The sequence below is a fragment of the Panulirus ornatus genome, chromosome 9 (assembly GCF_036320965.1).
Source record: "Panulirus ornatus isolate Po-2019 chromosome 9, ASM3632096v1, whole genome shotgun sequence".
Classification (NCBI taxonomy): Eukaryota; Metazoa; Arthropoda; class Malacostraca; order Decapoda; family Palinuridae; genus Panulirus; species Panulirus ornatus.
In genome coordinates this window covers 32,325,034-32,343,396 of record NC_092232.1, presented here as the reverse complement: position 1 = coordinate 32,343,396, position 18,363 = coordinate 32,325,034, and the positions used below count along the sequence as shown (strand labels likewise).

Genomic DNA, 18,363 nt, shown 5'->3' with positions numbered 1-18,363 from the left:
CTTTCTCCCTATATCTTTAACACAGTTTAATACACTTTATTCTTTCACTTTATTGGGCTTAGCAAAGTATATATTTTCAGTCTGTTCCTTTCAAATACCATTTCTTTACTTTTAACCACATTTACCTTCAATTGCATACATTTACATACATTATAAAACACACTTATAAGCTTTTGCAACTCTATTTCTACACCCCCTTTCCCTAGTTTTGCTTTCATTTCTCTTACCACACCATCCACATATATGCAAAAAATCCATGGAGACACCACACAACCCTGCCTCACACCCACATGTATACCAAAATCTTTGCTTAACTCTCCATCCACACTTACACAAGCATTGGCAACTCTACAGAAGGGTTACACACCATCCAAGAGATGTCCATCTATATCCTTAACTCATCCCATGCAGCATTACTTCAAAAACAAAATGCTTTTCCTACAAAATTAAAAAGAAATGATGTACAAAATTGAAAAATAATAATATGACAGTATGTCACCACTGACGGTGCACCTCTGTATTCCCACAAAGCAACTGGCCAGCTACATTGCACAAAAGGCTACCTCAACTTTTGACTTAGCAACACCACCTGGTTATGGCACTTCTCTACCTCTCTCTTGAAATGGTGATCTGCTGGGCTGGTCTGCAAACAGCTTAAGGATACATGACATTTGTCCAAGGGATGGATCAAACTTTGGTGGTGCCATGAAAAACCATAGATAATCAAAACCTGCAGCTATGGCTGATAAATGGTAAGCTCACAACCATGGTTGGCAAAATCATGATAGGAGAGTGGCTTCTGTGCTGGACTTGGGCTGATTCTGGTTACACTGCAAGTGAAAAGTCACCTTAAGCATGGTGGTATGATTGGAATACAATCTCACTAAAGAACTTCTCACCCTAAAGTTCATCCTTTACCAGTTACTGATTGTAGTGCAGCCTTGAAACTGCAAGAGTGCTGGCAAAAAGGGTCTTTGGGTTATGTAATAACATTAAATGTTACAAACATAAATTCACTTCATCCATTACCTGAAAAAATTCTTCTGGTGGCTCTCTCTGCTGAGGATCAACATCTGTTAAATCAACAGGAAACCATGGCAGCATTTGAGCATCCCGAGTGAGAGAATCAACTGGGGTTGTTTCCACATAATTTCTTGTAACTTCATCTCCTTCTTCTACATCCTGTTGAAATGACTCTTATTTTATTCATCACAAATTGCTAGGAATCAATGTATCAAGTAATAAAGAAAAATAAGTATCTTGATGATGATGCTCAATAAAGAACAAACCTGGGGACTACAAATTAAAAGAATATTCTCTCCAAGGTGGCATCTTGTGTGCATGACAGAGGAAAACAACCTTAGGACTTTCCAATCCTCAATGTTTCTACAGAAGATGCACTGGCTTTCTCTATCCTTCATTTTCCATCTATGTCATTGGGTCTACTTCTGGCTAATCAGAGACAGACACATTTATGTAGTCACTCCTGGCTGCCCAATCGCTCTGAATTTGCAGGTTGTGGGCTTCAACTTAAAAGCAGTTACAGCTAGTGCAAAAAAGTTTTATTGTAAAAAGAGAGGGTAGTGTAAAATAAACAGGAAAAATGCAAGTACCATCTTGGAGAGAAAAGATTTTTCAACTTCATACCTTTTTACTCTGTAGTATGTTCTGCTAGCATTAAAAAGAGGATGGTTCAGAGAAATCTTTTTTTTAGATAAAAACACCATGCTCATGAATGAAAGCATAGCTTCAACGGTGATATGGAGACAAAAAGAAATCTGGAAGATCCATAACATCTGCACCAATGTACCATTTAACAAAGATGGTAAATAAATGCCAACCAGAGAAAACTTTCTTAGTAAGGCTATAGTAGAGGACCCTTCCTTACATAATATGAGCCAATGAAATAAGTATGTTAATCCATGTTGAGAAATTCCTCACAAACAAATGGGCCCCTTGATAATCCCTAAAGTCCAAAGGGTCAATGAGACATTTTACTTAGCATATGGCATGATCATCTCTTGATGAAAATTTACAGAGTTGATATCACTAAGGTTATTTACACTTTCAATCTTCACCAAAACTCTGGAGTTTGGGTAATCTTTACCCATCAAAGATTATCACCAATGAGATGAAGATTCTTGTTTCTGAACACAGCTAGTGATTCTCTCTCTCTCTCTCTCTCTCTCTCTCTCTCTCTCTCTCTCTCTCTCTCTCTCTGAACTTTATCAAAAAAGGGAGTGACTGTGTTGTTGATTGGTTGGTGAGGATATTCAATGTATGTATGGTTCATGGTGAAGTGCCTGAGGATTGGTGGAATGTATGCATAGTGCCATTGTACAAAGGCAAAGGGGATAAAGGTGAGTGCTCAAATTACAGAGGTATAAGTTTGCTGACTATCCCTGTAAAATTATATGGGAGGGTATTGATTAAGAGAGTAAAGGCACGTACAGAGCATCAGATTGGAGAAGAGCAGTGTGGTTTTAGAAGTGGTAGAGGATGTGTGGATCAGGTGTTTGCTTTGAAGAATATATGTGAGAAATACTTGGAAAAATAGATGGATTTGTATGTAGCATTTATGGATCTCAAGAAGGCATATGAAAGGGTTGATAAGAGATGCTCTGTGGAAGGTATTAAGAGTATAAGATGTGGGAGGCAAGTTGCTAGAAGCAGTGAAAAGTTTTTATCCAAGATGTAAGGCAGGTGTATGAGTAGGAAGAGAGGAAAGTGAATGGTTCACAGTGAACGTCGGTTTGCGGCAATGGTGCATGATGTCTCCATGGTTGCTTGATTTGTTTATGGATGGGGTTGTTAGGGAGGTGAATGCAAGAGTTTTGGAGAGAGAGAGGCAAGTATGCAGTTTGTTGGGGATGAAAGGGCTTGGGAAGTGAATCAGTTGTTGTTCACTGATGATACAGCACTGGTGGCTGATTCGGGTGAGAAACTGCAAAAGTTGGTGACTGACTTTGGTGAAGTGTGTGAAAGAAAAAAACTAAGAGTAAATGGGAATAAGAGCTAAGTTATTAGGTTCAGTAAGTTTGAGAGGACAAGTAAATTGGGAGGTAAGTTTGAATGGAGAAAAACTGGAGGAAGTGAAGTGTTTTAGATATTTGGGAGTGGATTTAGCAGCAGATGGAACCATGGAAGCAGACGTGAGTCACAGGGTCTGGGAGGGGGCGAACATTCTGGGAGCACTGAAGAATATGTGGAAGGTGAGAACGTTAACTCGAAGAGCAGAATTGGGTATGTTTGAAGGAATAGTGGTTCCAAAAATGTTATATGGTTGCGAGGCATGGGCTATAGATAAGGTTGTGCAGAGGAGGGTTGATGTGTTGGCAATTAAATGTCTGAGGACAATATGTGGTGTGAGGTGGTTTGATCGATTAAGTAATGAAAGAGTAAGAGAGATGTGTGGAAATAAAAAGAATGTGGTTGAGAGAGCAGAAGAGGGTGTATTGAAATGGTTTGGTCAAATGGAGAGAATGAGTGAGGAAAGATTGACAAAGAGGATATATGTGTCAGAGTTGGAGGGAATGAGGCGAGTTGGGATACCAATTTGGAGGTAGAAGGATGGAGTGAAAAAGATTTTGAGCTATTGGGGCCTGAACATACAGGTGAGTGAAAGGCGTGCACGGAACAGAGTGAATTGGAACAATGTGGTATACCGGGGTCGACATGCTGTCAGTGGATTGAACCAGGGAATGTGATGCGTCTGGGGTAAACCATGGAAAGTTTTGTGGGGCCTGTATGTGGAGAGGGAGCTGTGGTTTTGGTGCATTACACATGACAGCTGGAGACTGTGTACATATATATATATATATATATAGGGAGGTAAATGCAAGAGTTTTGGAAAGAGGGGCAAGTATGAAGTCTGTTTGGGGATGAGAGAGCTTGGGAAGTGAGTCAGTTGTTGTTCGCTGATGATACAGCGCTGGTGGCTGATTCATGTGAGAAACTGCAGAAGCTGGTGACTGAGTTTGGAAAAGTGTGTGGAAGAAGAAAGTTAAGAGTAAATGTGAATAAGAGCAAGGTTATTAGGTACAGTAGGGTTGAGGGTCAAGTCAATTGGGAGGTGAGTTTGAATGGAGAAAAACTGGAGGAAGTGAAGTGTTTTAGATATCTGGGAGTGGATCTGGCAGCGGATGGAACCATGGAAGCGGAAGTGGATCATAGGGTGGGGGAGGGGGCGAAAATCCTGGGGGCCTTGAAGAATGTGTGGAAGTCGAGAACATTATCTCGGAAAGCAAAAATGGGTATGTTTGAAGGAATAGTGGTTCCAACAATGTTGTATGGTTGCGAGGCGTGGGCTATGGATAGAGTTGTGCGCAGGAGGATGGATGTGCTGGAAATGAGATGTTTGAGGACAATGTGTGGTGTGAGGTGGTTTGATCGAGTGAGTAACGTAAGGGTAAGAGAGATGTGTGGAAATAAAAAGAGCGTGGTTGAGAGAGCAGAAGAGGGTGTTTTGAAGTGGTTTGGGCACATGGAGAGGATGAGTGAGGAAAGATTGACCAAGAGGATATATGTGTCGGACGTGGAGGGAACAAGGAGAAGAGGGAGACCAAATTGGAGGTGGAAAGATGGAGTGAAAAAGATTTTGTGTGATCGGGGCCTGAGCATGCAGGAGGGTGAAAGGAGGGCAAGGAATAGAGTGAATTGGAGCGATGTGGTATACCGGGGTTGACGTGCTGTCAGTGGATTGAAGCAGGGCATGTGAAGCGTCTGGGGTAAACCATGGAAAGCTGTGTAGGTATGTATATTTGCGTGTGTGGACGTATGTATATACATGTGTATGGGGGGGGTTGGGCCATTTCTTTCGTCTGTTTCCTTGCGCTACCTCGCAAACGCGGGAGACAGCGACAAAGTATAATAAATAAATAAAATATATATATATATATATATATATATATATATATATATATATATATATATACATATATATGTGGGTGGGTTGGGCCATTCTTTTGTCTGTTTTCTTCCGCTACCTCACTAATGTGGGAGACAGCGACTAAGTGTTTTCAGTGCATTACACATGAGAGCTAGAGACAGAGTGTGAACGAATGTGGCCATCGTTGTCCTTTCCTAGTGCTACCTTGCACACGCACGGGGGGAAGGGGGTGCCATTTCATGTGTGGCGGGGTGGCGACAGGAATGGATGAAGGCAGCAAGTATGAATATGTACGTGTATATATGTATATTTTCCCTGGGGATAGGGGAGAAAGAATACTTCCTACGTATTCCCTGCGTGTCGTAGAAGGCGATTAAAAGGGGAGGGAGCGGGGGGCTGGAAATCCTCCCCTCTCGTTTTTTTTAATTTTCCAAAAGAAGGAACAGAGAATTGGGCCAGGTGAGGATATTCCCTCAAAGGCCCAGCCCTCTGTTCTTAACGCTACCTCGCTAATGCAGGAAATGGCGAATAGTTTGAAAGAAAAGAATATATGTATATATCTGTGTATGAATATGTTGAAATGTATAGGTGTGTATATGTGTGTGTGTGGGCATTTATGTATATACATGTGTAGGAGGGTGGGTTGGGCCATAAATATATTCGTATTCATCTATTCATTATACTTTGTAGCTGTCTCCCATGTTAGCGAGGTAGCACAAGGAAATAGACGAAAGAATGGTATAACCTACCCACATACACATGTATATACATACACATCCACACACGCATATACATATATATACCTATACATTTTAACATATACATATATATACATGCACAGACATATACATATATACACATGCACATAATTCATACTTGCTGACTTTATTCATTCCCGTTGCCATCCCACCACACAAAATAACATCCCCCCTCCCCCCCGCAAAGTAGCACTAGAAAAGGAAAAAAGGTCACATTCGTACACACTCAGTCTCTAGCTGTCATGTGCAATGCACAGAAACCATAGCTCCCTTTCCACATCCAAGCCCTACAAAACTTTCCACGGTTTATCCCAGACACTCCACATGCCCTGGTTCAATCCTATGACAGCACGTCGACCCCGGTATACCACATCGTTCCAATTCATTCTATTCCTTGCAAGCCATTCACCCTCCTGTATGTTCAGGCCCCGATTGCTCAAAATCTTTTTCACTCCATCCTTCCACCTTCAATTGGTCTCCCACTTCTCTTCTTTCCCTCCACCTCTCACACACATATCCTCTTTGTCAATCTTTCCTCACTCATTCTCTCCATGTGACCAAACCATTTCAATACACCCTCCTCTGCTCTCTCAACCACATTCTTTTTATTACCACACATCTCTCTCTCACCCTTTCATTACTTACTCGATAAAACCATCTCACACCACATTTTGTCCTCAAACATCTCATTCCAACACATCCATCCTCCTCCACACAACCCTATCTATAGCCCACGCCTCAAAACCATATAGCACTGTTGGAACCACTGTTCCTTCAAACATATCCATTTTTGCTCTCCAAGATAATGTTCTCGCCTTCCACACATTCTTGAACACTCCCGGAACCTTCGCCCCCTCCCCCACTCTGTGACTCACTTCTGCTTTCATGGTTCCATCTGTTGCCAAATCCACTCCCAGATATCTAAAACACTTCACTTCCTCCAGTTTTTCTCCATTCAAACTCAGCTCCCAACTGACTTGTCCCTCAACCCTACTGAACCTAATAACTTTGCTCTTATTCACATCTACTCTCAGCTTTCTTCTCTCACACACTTTACCAAGCTTAGTTACCAGTTTCTGCAGTTTCTCACCTGAATCAGCCACCAGCGCTGTATCATCAGCGAACAACAACTGATTCACTTCCCAAGCCCTCTCATCTACAACAGACTACATACTTGCCCCTCTTTCCAAAACTCTTGCATTCACCTCCCTAACTACCCCATCCATAAAAAATTAAACAACCATGGAGACATCACGCATCCTTGCCGCAAACTAACATTGAATGGGAACCAATCACTTTCCTCTCTTCCTACTTGTACACATGCATTACATCCTTGATAAAAACTTTTCACTGCTTCTAGCAACTTACCTCCCACACCATATACTCTTAATACCTTCCACAGAGCATCTCTATCAACTCTATCGTATGCCTTCTCCAGATCCATAAATGCTACAAGCAAATCCATTTCTTTTTCTGAGTATTTCTCACATACATTCTTCAAAGCAAACACCTGATCCACACATCCTCTATCACTTCTGAAACCATACTGCTCTTCCCCATTCTGATGCTCTGTACATGCCTTGACCCTTTCAATCAATACCCTCCCATATAATTTCCCAAGAATACTTAACAAACTTATACCTCTGTAATTTGAACACTCACCTTTATCCCCTTTGCCTTTGTACAATGGCACTATGCATGCATTCCGCCAATCCTCAGGCACTTCACCATGAGGCATACATACATTAAATATACTTACCAACCAGTCAACAACAAAGTCACCCCCTTTTTTAATAAAATCCACTGCAATACCATCCAAACCAGCCGCCTTTTCCGCTTTCATCTTCCGCAAAGCTTTCACTACCTCCTCTCTGTTTACCAAACCATTCTCCCTAACCCTCTCACTTCGCACACCACCTCAACAAAAACACCCTACATCTGCCAGTCTATCATCAAACACATTCAACAAACCTTCAAAATACTCACTCCATCTCCTTCTCACATCACCACGACTTGTTATTACCTCCCCATTAGCCCCCTTCACTGATGTTCCCATTTATTCTCTTGTCTTATGCACTTTACTCACCTCCTTCGAAAACATCTTTTTATTCTCCCTAAAATTTAATGATACTCTCTCACCCCAACTCTCATTCGCCCTCTTTTTCACTTCTTGCACCTTTCTCTTGACCTCCTGCCTTTTTCTCTTATAAATCTCCCAGTCATGTGCACTATTTCCCTGCAAAAATCGTCCAAATGCCTCTCTCTTCTCTTTCACTGATAATCTTACTTCTTCATGTATATATATTTTATTTATTATACTTTGTCGGTGTCTCCCGCGTTAGCGAGGTAGCGCAAGGAAACAGACAAATGAATGGCCCAACCCACCCACATACACATGTATGTACATAAATGCCCACACACGCACATATGTATATATATATATATATATATATATATTTTTTTTCATACTATTCGCTATTTCCCGCGATAGCGAGGTAGCGTTAAGAACAGAGGACTGGGCCTTTGAGGGAATATCCTCACCTGGACCTCTTCTCTGTTCCTTCTTTTGGGAAAAAAAAAAAAAAAAAAAAAAACGAGAGGGGAGGATTTCCAGCCCCCCGCTCCCTTCCCTTTTAGTCGCCTTCTACGACACGCAGGGAATACGTGGGAAGTATTCTTTCTCCCCTATCCCCAGGGATATATATATATATATATATATATATATATATATATATATATATATATATATATATATATATATATATACATACTTATGTAAGTAGGAGAGATGGCCAGAGAGCGTTATTGGATTACGTGTTAATTGACAGGCGCGCGAAAGAGAGACTTCTGGATGTTAATGTGCTGAGAGGTGCAACTGGAGGGATGTCTGATCATTATCTTGTGGAGGCTAACATGAAGATTTGTATGGGTTTTCAGAAAAAAAGAGTGAATGTTGGGGTGAAGAGGGTGGTGAGAGTAAGTGAGCTTGGGAAGGAGACTTGTGTGAGGAAGTACCAGGAGAGACTGAGTACAGAATGGAAAAAGGTGAGAACAATGGAAGTAAGGGGAGTGGGGGAGGAATGGGATGTATTTAGGGAATCAGTGATGGATTGCGCAAAAGATGCTTGTGGCATGAGAAGAGTGGGAGGTGGGTTGATTAGAAAGGGTAGTGAGTGGTGGGATGAAGAAGTAAGAGTATTAGTGAAAGAGAAGAGAGAGGCATTTGGACGATTTTTGCAGGGAAAAAATGCAGTTGAGTGGGAGACATATAAAAGAAAGAGACAGGAGGTCAAGAGAAAGGTGCAAGAGGTGAAAAAAAGGGCAAATGAGAGTTGGGGTGAGAGAGTATCATTAAATTTTAGGGAGAATAAAAAGATGTTCTGGAAGGAGGTAAATAAAGTGCGTAAGACAAGGGAGCAAATGGGAACTTCAGTGAAGCGCGCAAATGGGGAGGTGATAACAAGTAGTGGTGATGTGAGAAGGAGATGGAGTGAGTATTTTGAAGGTTTGTTGAATGTGTTTGATGATAGAGTGGCAGATATAGGGTGTTTTGGTCGAGGTGGTGTGCAAAGTGAGAGGGTTAGGGAAAATGATTTGGTAAACAGAGAAGAGGTAGTAAAAGCTTTGCGGAAGATGAAAGCTGGCAAGGCAGCAGGTTTGGATGGTATTTCAGAGGAATTTATTAAAAAAGGGGGTGACTGTATTATTGACTGGTTGGTAAGGTTATTCAATGTATGTATGACTCACGGTGAGGTGCCTGAGGATTGGCGGAATGCGTGCATAGTGCCATTGTACAAAGGCAAAGGGGATAAGAGTGAGTGCTCAAATTACACAGGTATAAGTTTGTTGAGTATTCCTGGTAAATTATATGGGAGGGTATTGATTGAGAGGGTGAAAGCATGTACAGAGCATGAGATTGGGGAAGAGCAGTGTGGTTTCAGAAGTGGTAGAGGATGTGTGGATCAGGTGTTTGCTTTGAAGAATGTATGTGAGAAATACTTAGAAAAGCAAATGGATTTGTATGTAGCATTTATGGATCTGGAGAAGGCATATGATAGAGTTGATAGAGATGCTCTGTGGAAGGTATTAAGAATATATGGTGTGGGAGGCAAGTTGTTAGAAGCACTGAAAAGTTTTTATCAAGGATGTAAGGCATGTGTACGTGTAGGAAGAGAGGAAAGTGATTGGTTCTCAGTGAATGTGGGTTTGCGGCAGGGGTGTGTGATGTCTCCATGGTTGTTTAATTTGTTTATGGATGGGGTTGTTAGGGAGGTGAATGCAAGAGTTTTGGAAAGAGGGGCAAGTATGAAGTCTGTTGTGGATGAGAGAGCTTGGGAAGTGAGTCAGTTGTTGTTCGCTGATGATACAGCACTGGTGGCTGATTCATGTGAGAAACTACAGAAGCTGGTGACTGAGTTTGGTAAAGTGTGTGAAAGAAGAAAGTTAAGAGTAAATGTGAATAAGAGCAAGGTTATTAGGTACAGTAGGGTTGAGGGTCAAGTCAATTGGGAGGTGAGTTTGAATGGAGAAAAACTGGAGGAAGTGAAGTGTTTTAGATATCTGGGAGTGGATCTGGCAGCGGATGGAACCATGGAAGCGGAAGTGGATCATAGGGTGGGGGAGGGGGCGAAAATTCTGGGGGCCTTGAAGAATGTGTGGAAGTCGAGAACATTATCTCGGAAAGCAAAAATGAGTATGTTTGAAGGAATAGTGGTTCCAACAATGTTGTATGGTTGCGAGGCGTGGGCTATGGATAGAGTTGTGCGCAGGAGGATGGATGTGCTGGAAATGAGATGTTTGAGGACAATGTGTGGTGTGAGGTGGTTTGATCGAGTAAGTAACGTAAGGGTAAGAGAGATGTGTGGAAATAAAAAGAGCGTGGTTGACAGAGCAGAAGAGGGTGTTTTGAAATGGTTTGGGCACATGGAGAGAATGAGTGAGGAAAGATTGACCAAGAGGATATATGTGTCGCAGGTGGAGGGAACGAGGAGAAGAGGGAGACCAAATTGGAGGTGGAAAGATGGAGTGAAAAAGATTTTGTGTGATCGGGGCCTGAACATGCAGGAGGGTGAAAGGAGGGCAAGGAATAGAGTGAATTGGAGCTATGTGGTATACCGGGGTTGACGTGCTGTCAGTGGATTGAATCGGGGCATGTGAAGCGTCTGGGGTAAACCATGGAAAGCTGTGTAGGTATGTATATTTTGCGTGTGTGGACGTATGTATATACATGTGTATGGAGGTGGGTTGGACCATTTCTTTCGTCTGTTTCCTTGCGCTACCTCGCAAACGCGGGAGACAGCGACAAAGTATAATAGAAAAAAAAATATATATATATATATATATATATATATATATATGTTTTTTTTTTTTTCATACTATTCGCCATTTCCCGCGATAGCGAGGTAGCGTTAAGAACAGAGGACTGGGCCTTTGAGGGAATATCCTCACCTGGCCCTCTTCTCTGTTCCTTCTTTTGGAAAATTAAAAAAAAAAAAAAAAAAAAAAAAAAAAAAAAATATATATATATATATATATATCCCTGGGGATAGGGGAGAAAGAATACTTCCCACGTATTCCCTGCGTGTCGTAGAAGGCGACTAAAAGGGAAGGGAGCGGAGGGCTGGAAATCCTCCCCTCTCAATTTTTTTTTCTTTTTTATTTTCCAAAAGAAGGAACAGAGAAGGGGGCCTGGTGAGGATATTCCCTAAAAGGCCCACTCCTCTGTTCTTAACGCTACCTCGCTAATGCGGGAAATGGCGAATAGTATGAAAGAAGAAAGAAATATATATATATATATATATATATATATATATATATATATATATATATATATATATTATTTATCTATTTTGCTTTGTCGCTGTCTCCCACGTTTGTGAGGTAGCGCAAGGAAACAGACGAAAGAAATGGCCAAACCCAGCCACATACACATGTACATACACACACGTCCACACACGCAAATATACATACCTATACATCTCAATGTACACATATATATACACGCACAGACACATACATATATACCCATGCACATAATTTACACTGTCTGCCTTTAATCATTCCCATCGCCACCTCGCCACACATGGAATACCATCCCCCTCCCCCCTCATGTGTGCGGGGTAGCGCTAGAAAAAGATAACAAAGGCCTCATTCGTTCACACTCAGTCTCCAGCTGTCACACAATAATGCCCGAAACCACAGCTCCCTTTCCACATCCAGGCCCAACACAGCTTTCCATGGTTTACCCCAGACGCTTCATATGCCCTGAATCAATCCACTGACAGCACGTCAACCCCGGTATACCACATCGATCCAATTCACTCTATTCCTTGCCCGCCTTTCACCCTCCTGCATGTTCAGGCCCCGATCACTCAAAATCTTTTTCACTTCATCTTTCCACCTCCAATTTGGTCTCCCACTTCTCCTCATTCCCTCCACCTCCGACACATATATCCTCTTGGTCAATCTTTCCTCACTCATTCTCTCTATGTGCCCAAACCATTTCAAAACACCCTCTTCTGCTCTCTCAACCATGCTCTTTTTATTTCCACACATCTCTCTTACCCTTACATTACTTACTCGATCAAACCACCTCACACCACACATTGTCCTCAAACATCTCATTTCCAGCACATCCACCCTCCTGCGCACAACTCTATCCATAGCCCATGCCTTGCAACCATACAACATTGTTGGAACCACTGTTCCTTCAAACATACCCATTTTTGCTTTCCGAGATAATGTTCTCGACTTCCACACACTCTTCAAGGCTCCCAGGATTTTCGCCCCCTCCCCCACCCTATGATTCACTTCCACTTCCATGGTTCCATCCGCTGCCAGATCCACTCCCACATATCTAAAACACTTTACTTCCTCCAGTTTTTCTCCATTCAAACTTACCTCCCAATTGACTTGACCCTCAACCCTACTGTACCTAATAACCTTGCTCTTATTCACATTTACTCTTAACTCTCTTCTTTCACACACTTTACCAAACTCAGTCACCAGCTTCTGCAGTTTCTCACATGAATCAGCCACCAGCGCTGTATCATCAGCGAACAACAACTGACTCACTTCCCAAGCTCTCTCATCCCCAACAGACTTCATACTTGCCCCTCTTTCCAAAACTCTTGCATTCACCTCCCTAACAACCCCATCCATTAACAATTTAAACAACCATGGAGACATCACACACCCCTGCCGCAAACCTACATTCACTGAGAACCAATCACTTTCCTCTCTTCCTACACGTACACATGCCTTACATCCTCGATAAAAACTTTTCACTGCTTCTAACAACTTGCCTCCCACACCATATATTCTTAATACCTTCCACAGAGCATCTCTATCAACTCTATCATATGCCTTCTCTAGATCCATAGATGCTACATACAAATCCATTTGCTTTTCTAAGTATTTCTCACATACATTCTTCAAAGCAAACACCTGATCCACACATCCTCTACCACTTCTGAAACCACACTGCTCTTCCCCAATCTGATGCTCTGTACCTGCCTTCGCCCTCTCAATCAATACCCTCCCATATAATTTACCAGGAATACTCAACAAACTTATACCTCTGTAATTTGAGCACTCACTCTTATCCCTTTGCCTTTGTACAATGGCACTATGCACGCATTCTGCCAATCCTCAGGCACCTCACCATGAGTCATACATACATTAAATAACCTTACCAACCAGTCAACAATACAGTCACCCCCTTTTTTAATAGATTCCACTGCAATACCATCCAAACCTGCTGCCTTGCTGGCTTTCATCTTCCGCAAAGCTTTTACTACCTCTTCTCTGTTTACCAAATCATTTTCCCTAACCCTCTCACTTTGCACACCACCTCGACCAAAACACCCAATATCTGCCACTCTATCATCAAACACATTCAACAAACCTTCAAAATACTCACTCCATCTCCCTCTCACATCACCACTACTTGTCATCACCTCCCCATTTGCGCCCTTCACTGAAGTTCCCATTTGCTCCCTTGTCTTACGCACTTTATTTACCTCCTTCCAGAACATAGGTATATAAATAAATATATATACCTATACATTTTAACATATACACACATATACATACACAGATATATACAGACATACACATGTGCATATTCATACATGCTGCCTTCATTCATTCCCGTCGCCATCCAGCCACACATGAAATGGCACCCCCTTCCACCACGTGCACATGAGGTAGCACTAGGAAAAGACAACAAAGGCCGCATTTGGTCACACTCAGTCTCTAGCTGTTATGTATAATGCACCAAAACCACAGCTCCCTTTCAACATCCACACCCCACAAAACTTTCCATGGTTTACCCCAGACACTTTACATGCCCTGGTTCAATCCACTGACAGCACGTTGACCCTGGTATACCACATCATTCCAATACACTCTATTCCTTGCACACCTTTCACTCTCCTGTACAGGCCCCGATCGTTCAAAATCTTTTTCACTCCATCTTTCCACCTCCAATTTGGCCTCCCACTTCTCCTCATTCCCCAACCTGTGACACATATATCATCTTGGTCAATCTTTCCTCACTCATTCTCTACATGTGACCAAACCATTTCAATACATCTCTTCTGCTCTCTCAACCACACTCTTTTTGCTACCACACATCTCTCTTACCCTTTCATTATTTACTCGATCAAACCACCTCACACCACATATTGTCCTCCAACATCTCATTTCCAACACATCCACCCTCCTCCTGGCAACCCTATCTATAGCCCATGCCTCACAACCATATAACATTGCTGGTACCACTATTCCTTCAAACATACCCATTCTTGCTCTCCGAGATAACCTTCTCACCTTCCACACATTCCTCAACACTTCCAGAACCTTCACCCCCTCCCCCAACCTGTGATTCACTTCTGCTTCCATGGTTCCATTCGCTGCTAAATCCACATCCACGTTAGCGAGGTAGCGCAAGGAAACAGATGAAAGAATGGCCCAACCCACCCACACACATATGTATATACACACACACCCACATACACACATATACATACCTATACATTTCAACGTATACATACACATATGTACACAGACACACACACATATACACATGCACACATTCACAGTTGCTGCCTCCATCCATTCCCGTCGCCACCCCGCCACACATGAAATGGCACCCCCCCCGAATGCGAGGTAGCACTTGGAAAAGACAATAAAGGCCACATTTGTTTCACACTCAGTCTCTAGCTGTCATGTGTAATGCACTGAAACCACAGCTACCTTTCCACATCCAGGCCCCACAAAACTTTCCATAGTTTACCCCAGATGCTTCACATACACTGGTTCAATCCACTGACAGCACGTCGACCCCGGTATACCACATCATTCCAATTCACTCTATTCTTTACACGCCTTTCAACTTCCTGCATGTTCAGGCCCTGATCGCTCAATATCTTTTTCACTCCATCCTTCCACCTCTAATTTGGTATCCCACTTCTCCTCATTCCATCCACCTTTGACACATATATCTTCTTTGTCAATCTTTCCTCACTCATTCTCCCCATGTGACCAAACCATTTCTTCTGCTCTCTCAACCACACTCTTTTTATTACCACACATCTCCCTTACCCTTTCATTACTTACTTGATCAAACCACCTCACACCACATTTGTCCTGAAATAACTCATTTCCAACACATCCACCCTCCTCCTCACAACCATGCCTCACAACCATATAACATTGTTGGAACCACTATTCCTTCAAACATACCCATTTCTGCTCTCCGAGAAAACGTTCTCGCCTTCCACACATTTTTCAAAGCCCCCATACATTCCTGGGGATAGGGGAGAAAGGATATTTCCCATGTATTCCCTGCGTGTCATAAGAGGTGACTAAACGGAGAGGGAGCAGGAGGCTGGAAATCTTCCCTTTCTGTTTTTAATTTTCCAAAAGAAGGAACAGAGAAGGGGGCCAAGTGAGGATATTTCCGCTAAGGCTCAGTCCTCTGTTCTTAACACTACCTCGCTAATGCAGGAAATGGCAAACATGTATGAAAAATATCTTCATATGAATGGACTGGTAAGAGAGATGAAAGCAGAACTAGGGAATGGGGTGTAGAGACAAACTGAGGCAGTGAAGTATGGTGGCTAGTGGAAAGCTGCCAGCAAATGATACTGTGTTACTTACTGAGAGTGAAGAAGAGTTGTAGAACATTGTAAGTGTGTTTTATGATGTGTGTAAGTATGGATGATTGAAGGTAAACGCAAGTAAATGAAAAGGAAATAGAGTGAAAGTACTGAATCTGCAGAACCATACTGAGTGAAAGAAGAAAGCGTACTAAATTGTGCTGTGGATATGGGGGTGGGAAGAGGAGGCAAGAGAAAATAAGTATTTAGGAGCTGTACTGGGCAAGTTTGGTGACATGGATAAAGACATAAGGGAGAGAGCACTACAGGATAGAAGAGTCATTGGGTCCCTTCATAGAATAATGAAGGGTAGAGGTGTAAGTACAAAAGGGAAGAGAAGACTAAGGGACAGCATAGTCCTCCTAACCTATGCAGCTGAAACATGGATATGGAATGAGTCACAAAGGTCAAGAATCCAGGCTGCAGAAATGTGCTATTTGAGAGGAGCATGTGGTATGACTGAATGGAATGAAGAAATAAATGATGGGGTGTATGAGAGATGTAGAATGGCAGGGAATGCAAAGGGAATGAATTGTGGAGTGGTAGAATGGGTGAAATATAATGAGGTGATTTGGGCATGTGGAAAGAATACAAGACTGGGAATTTATAAGGAGAGTGCATGACAGTACAATGAAAGGGCTCGGTGTGAGAGGAAAACCAACTGTTACATGGGGAAACAGAGTGGAAGAATAATGGAAGGAGAGAAAAGATGGAAAAATGCATGGAATGGTGTATTCGAGAGAGCCATGTAGGAAGAGGGTTAAGTGGAGACTCTTTCGCCATGGCCAGCCCTTGATGGGAGTTCTCGAAGGAAATGGGCATCAGAGATATAGATAAACAGATACTCAAAAATAATGTCTCCATCTCCACGTAAACTTTCGGTTACTCTTTTCATCCCTGACAAACACAAAACCAGATCACCCTTCAATCATCTTAGGAGGACAATCACTCTCATTGAGCAAACAAATACTATTCTTGGCACAAGTAACAAACTAAAGACCCCAGAACACTACCTGGCACCAGAGGAGGACAAGAAAGTGAGTTCCTTACCAACCTCTACAAAGACTTTATCTAATCCACTCTAAGCAACACCTCATCTGCCCGAACAATTCATCCACACCCCACTAAATTACATCTCACTTGCCTGGTCTTCCAACCCCAAAAGCAAATATAACAAAGCTGTATCACACAAAACAGACCACTAAGAACAATCACTTGCTGCATTGCAAACACAATTACTCAACAACTACACAATGAAACAAAGATCCTCCCAATACAATTCCATTTTCACAAGCTTGGTACTCAATTCTATGCAAAAAGCACTTGACCCTCTCCCATTTAAACTGAACCATAAATAACCATCTACCTCCAAGAAGAAATTAAATATCTAACTCTTCCTCACACTTTTGCAGTCTCTACTTAAAGCTTAAAGATCACACCATCCCCAACTAATATAATATCAAAAAACAACATATACACACTGAAATAACCCAACAAGCACTAAACAACTGCATTCCTAACTCAATCAAACTCCACCCCACCCATCAAAAGCCCCACTCTCCAAACAAACACAAGTCACACTTTTCTGTTAATGTTCTCGACATCACTTATCTCTATAACACTACAAACACAGTTTTAAAATATCCCAGAACCCTTCACTCCCATAATGCAATTGCCATAAAGACAATGAACACTTACTACTCAACTGCCTTGTACTCTCCCCTCACATGCACACACATGACATCACTGCACTTTAAGAATGACTTATGTGCCTCATGAAGATAGAAGGGACTCCTGGGGTAGGAAGTATGTATGTATATACATGTTCCTCTTTTCTTATTCCCACACTTGTTTGCAATTATCCTCATCAGCAAGGTACCACAAGGAACAAATGAAGAATGGCCCCATTTGTACACATTCACTCTTCATTTAAATCTCATGTCACTGGAATCTCATTTGTCACTGGACTCTGTTTGCTTATGGTTACACCATGAGTGAAAAGTCACTTTGGGTGAAGCTGTATCATGTCAGTTAATGAAGCAGAATATAATCTTGTCATAAGATTTCACACTTTAAAGGAGTCCATCCTATCTGTGCTACAAAGTGTTTTGCAGCCATGAAGCTTCAGGAGCCACTGGACAAAGGGTCCTAAGATTATAGCCACAAGACCCCTTCATGAGAGGTGGTCCTGTGGTTCTTTGATAATAATGATAATACTATATTAAACAACATCTCTTACAAACTTCATTATTTGTCACATGCAGTCTCGCATACTTGTCTTGCTCACCAATTCTTTTCTTACCATCCCCCTTCTGTAACTATAAACCTTCTTCTCAAAAAAGTTTGTTTTTTCGTCCTCAGACTTTTATTTCCTCTTCTTAGATCCTGATTTGCCTTCATTCTATTCATGTGTACTTTTTTTCTTCAAGATTTTAGACTCTACACTCTTTGCCCTCTCATTCTTCATAAGGTTTCAGCTTCACAACCAATCTCCTTATTCTCCCAATCCTCCAAGCTGTTCTTCTAGTGCTACACACTTCTGTGGCAGCTTTTA

The 18,363-nt window shown here is 42.0% G+C and overlaps 1 protein-coding gene across 1 annotated transcript in view; it reads right to left on the bottom strand.

Annotated features, from left to right (window-relative positions):
• Window positions 1-18,363, bottom strand: part of TTLL12 (Tubulin tyrosine ligase-like 12) — a 262,539-nt gene that overhangs the window by 171,343 nt on the left and 72,833 nt on the right. Inside the window, exon 6 of the mRNA XM_071664989.1 lies at window positions 1,030-1,182. Coding sequence (XP_071521090.1) covers window positions 1,030-1,182 — 153 coding nt within the window. The remainder of the gene's footprint in view (window positions 1-1,029; window positions 1,183-18,363) is intronic.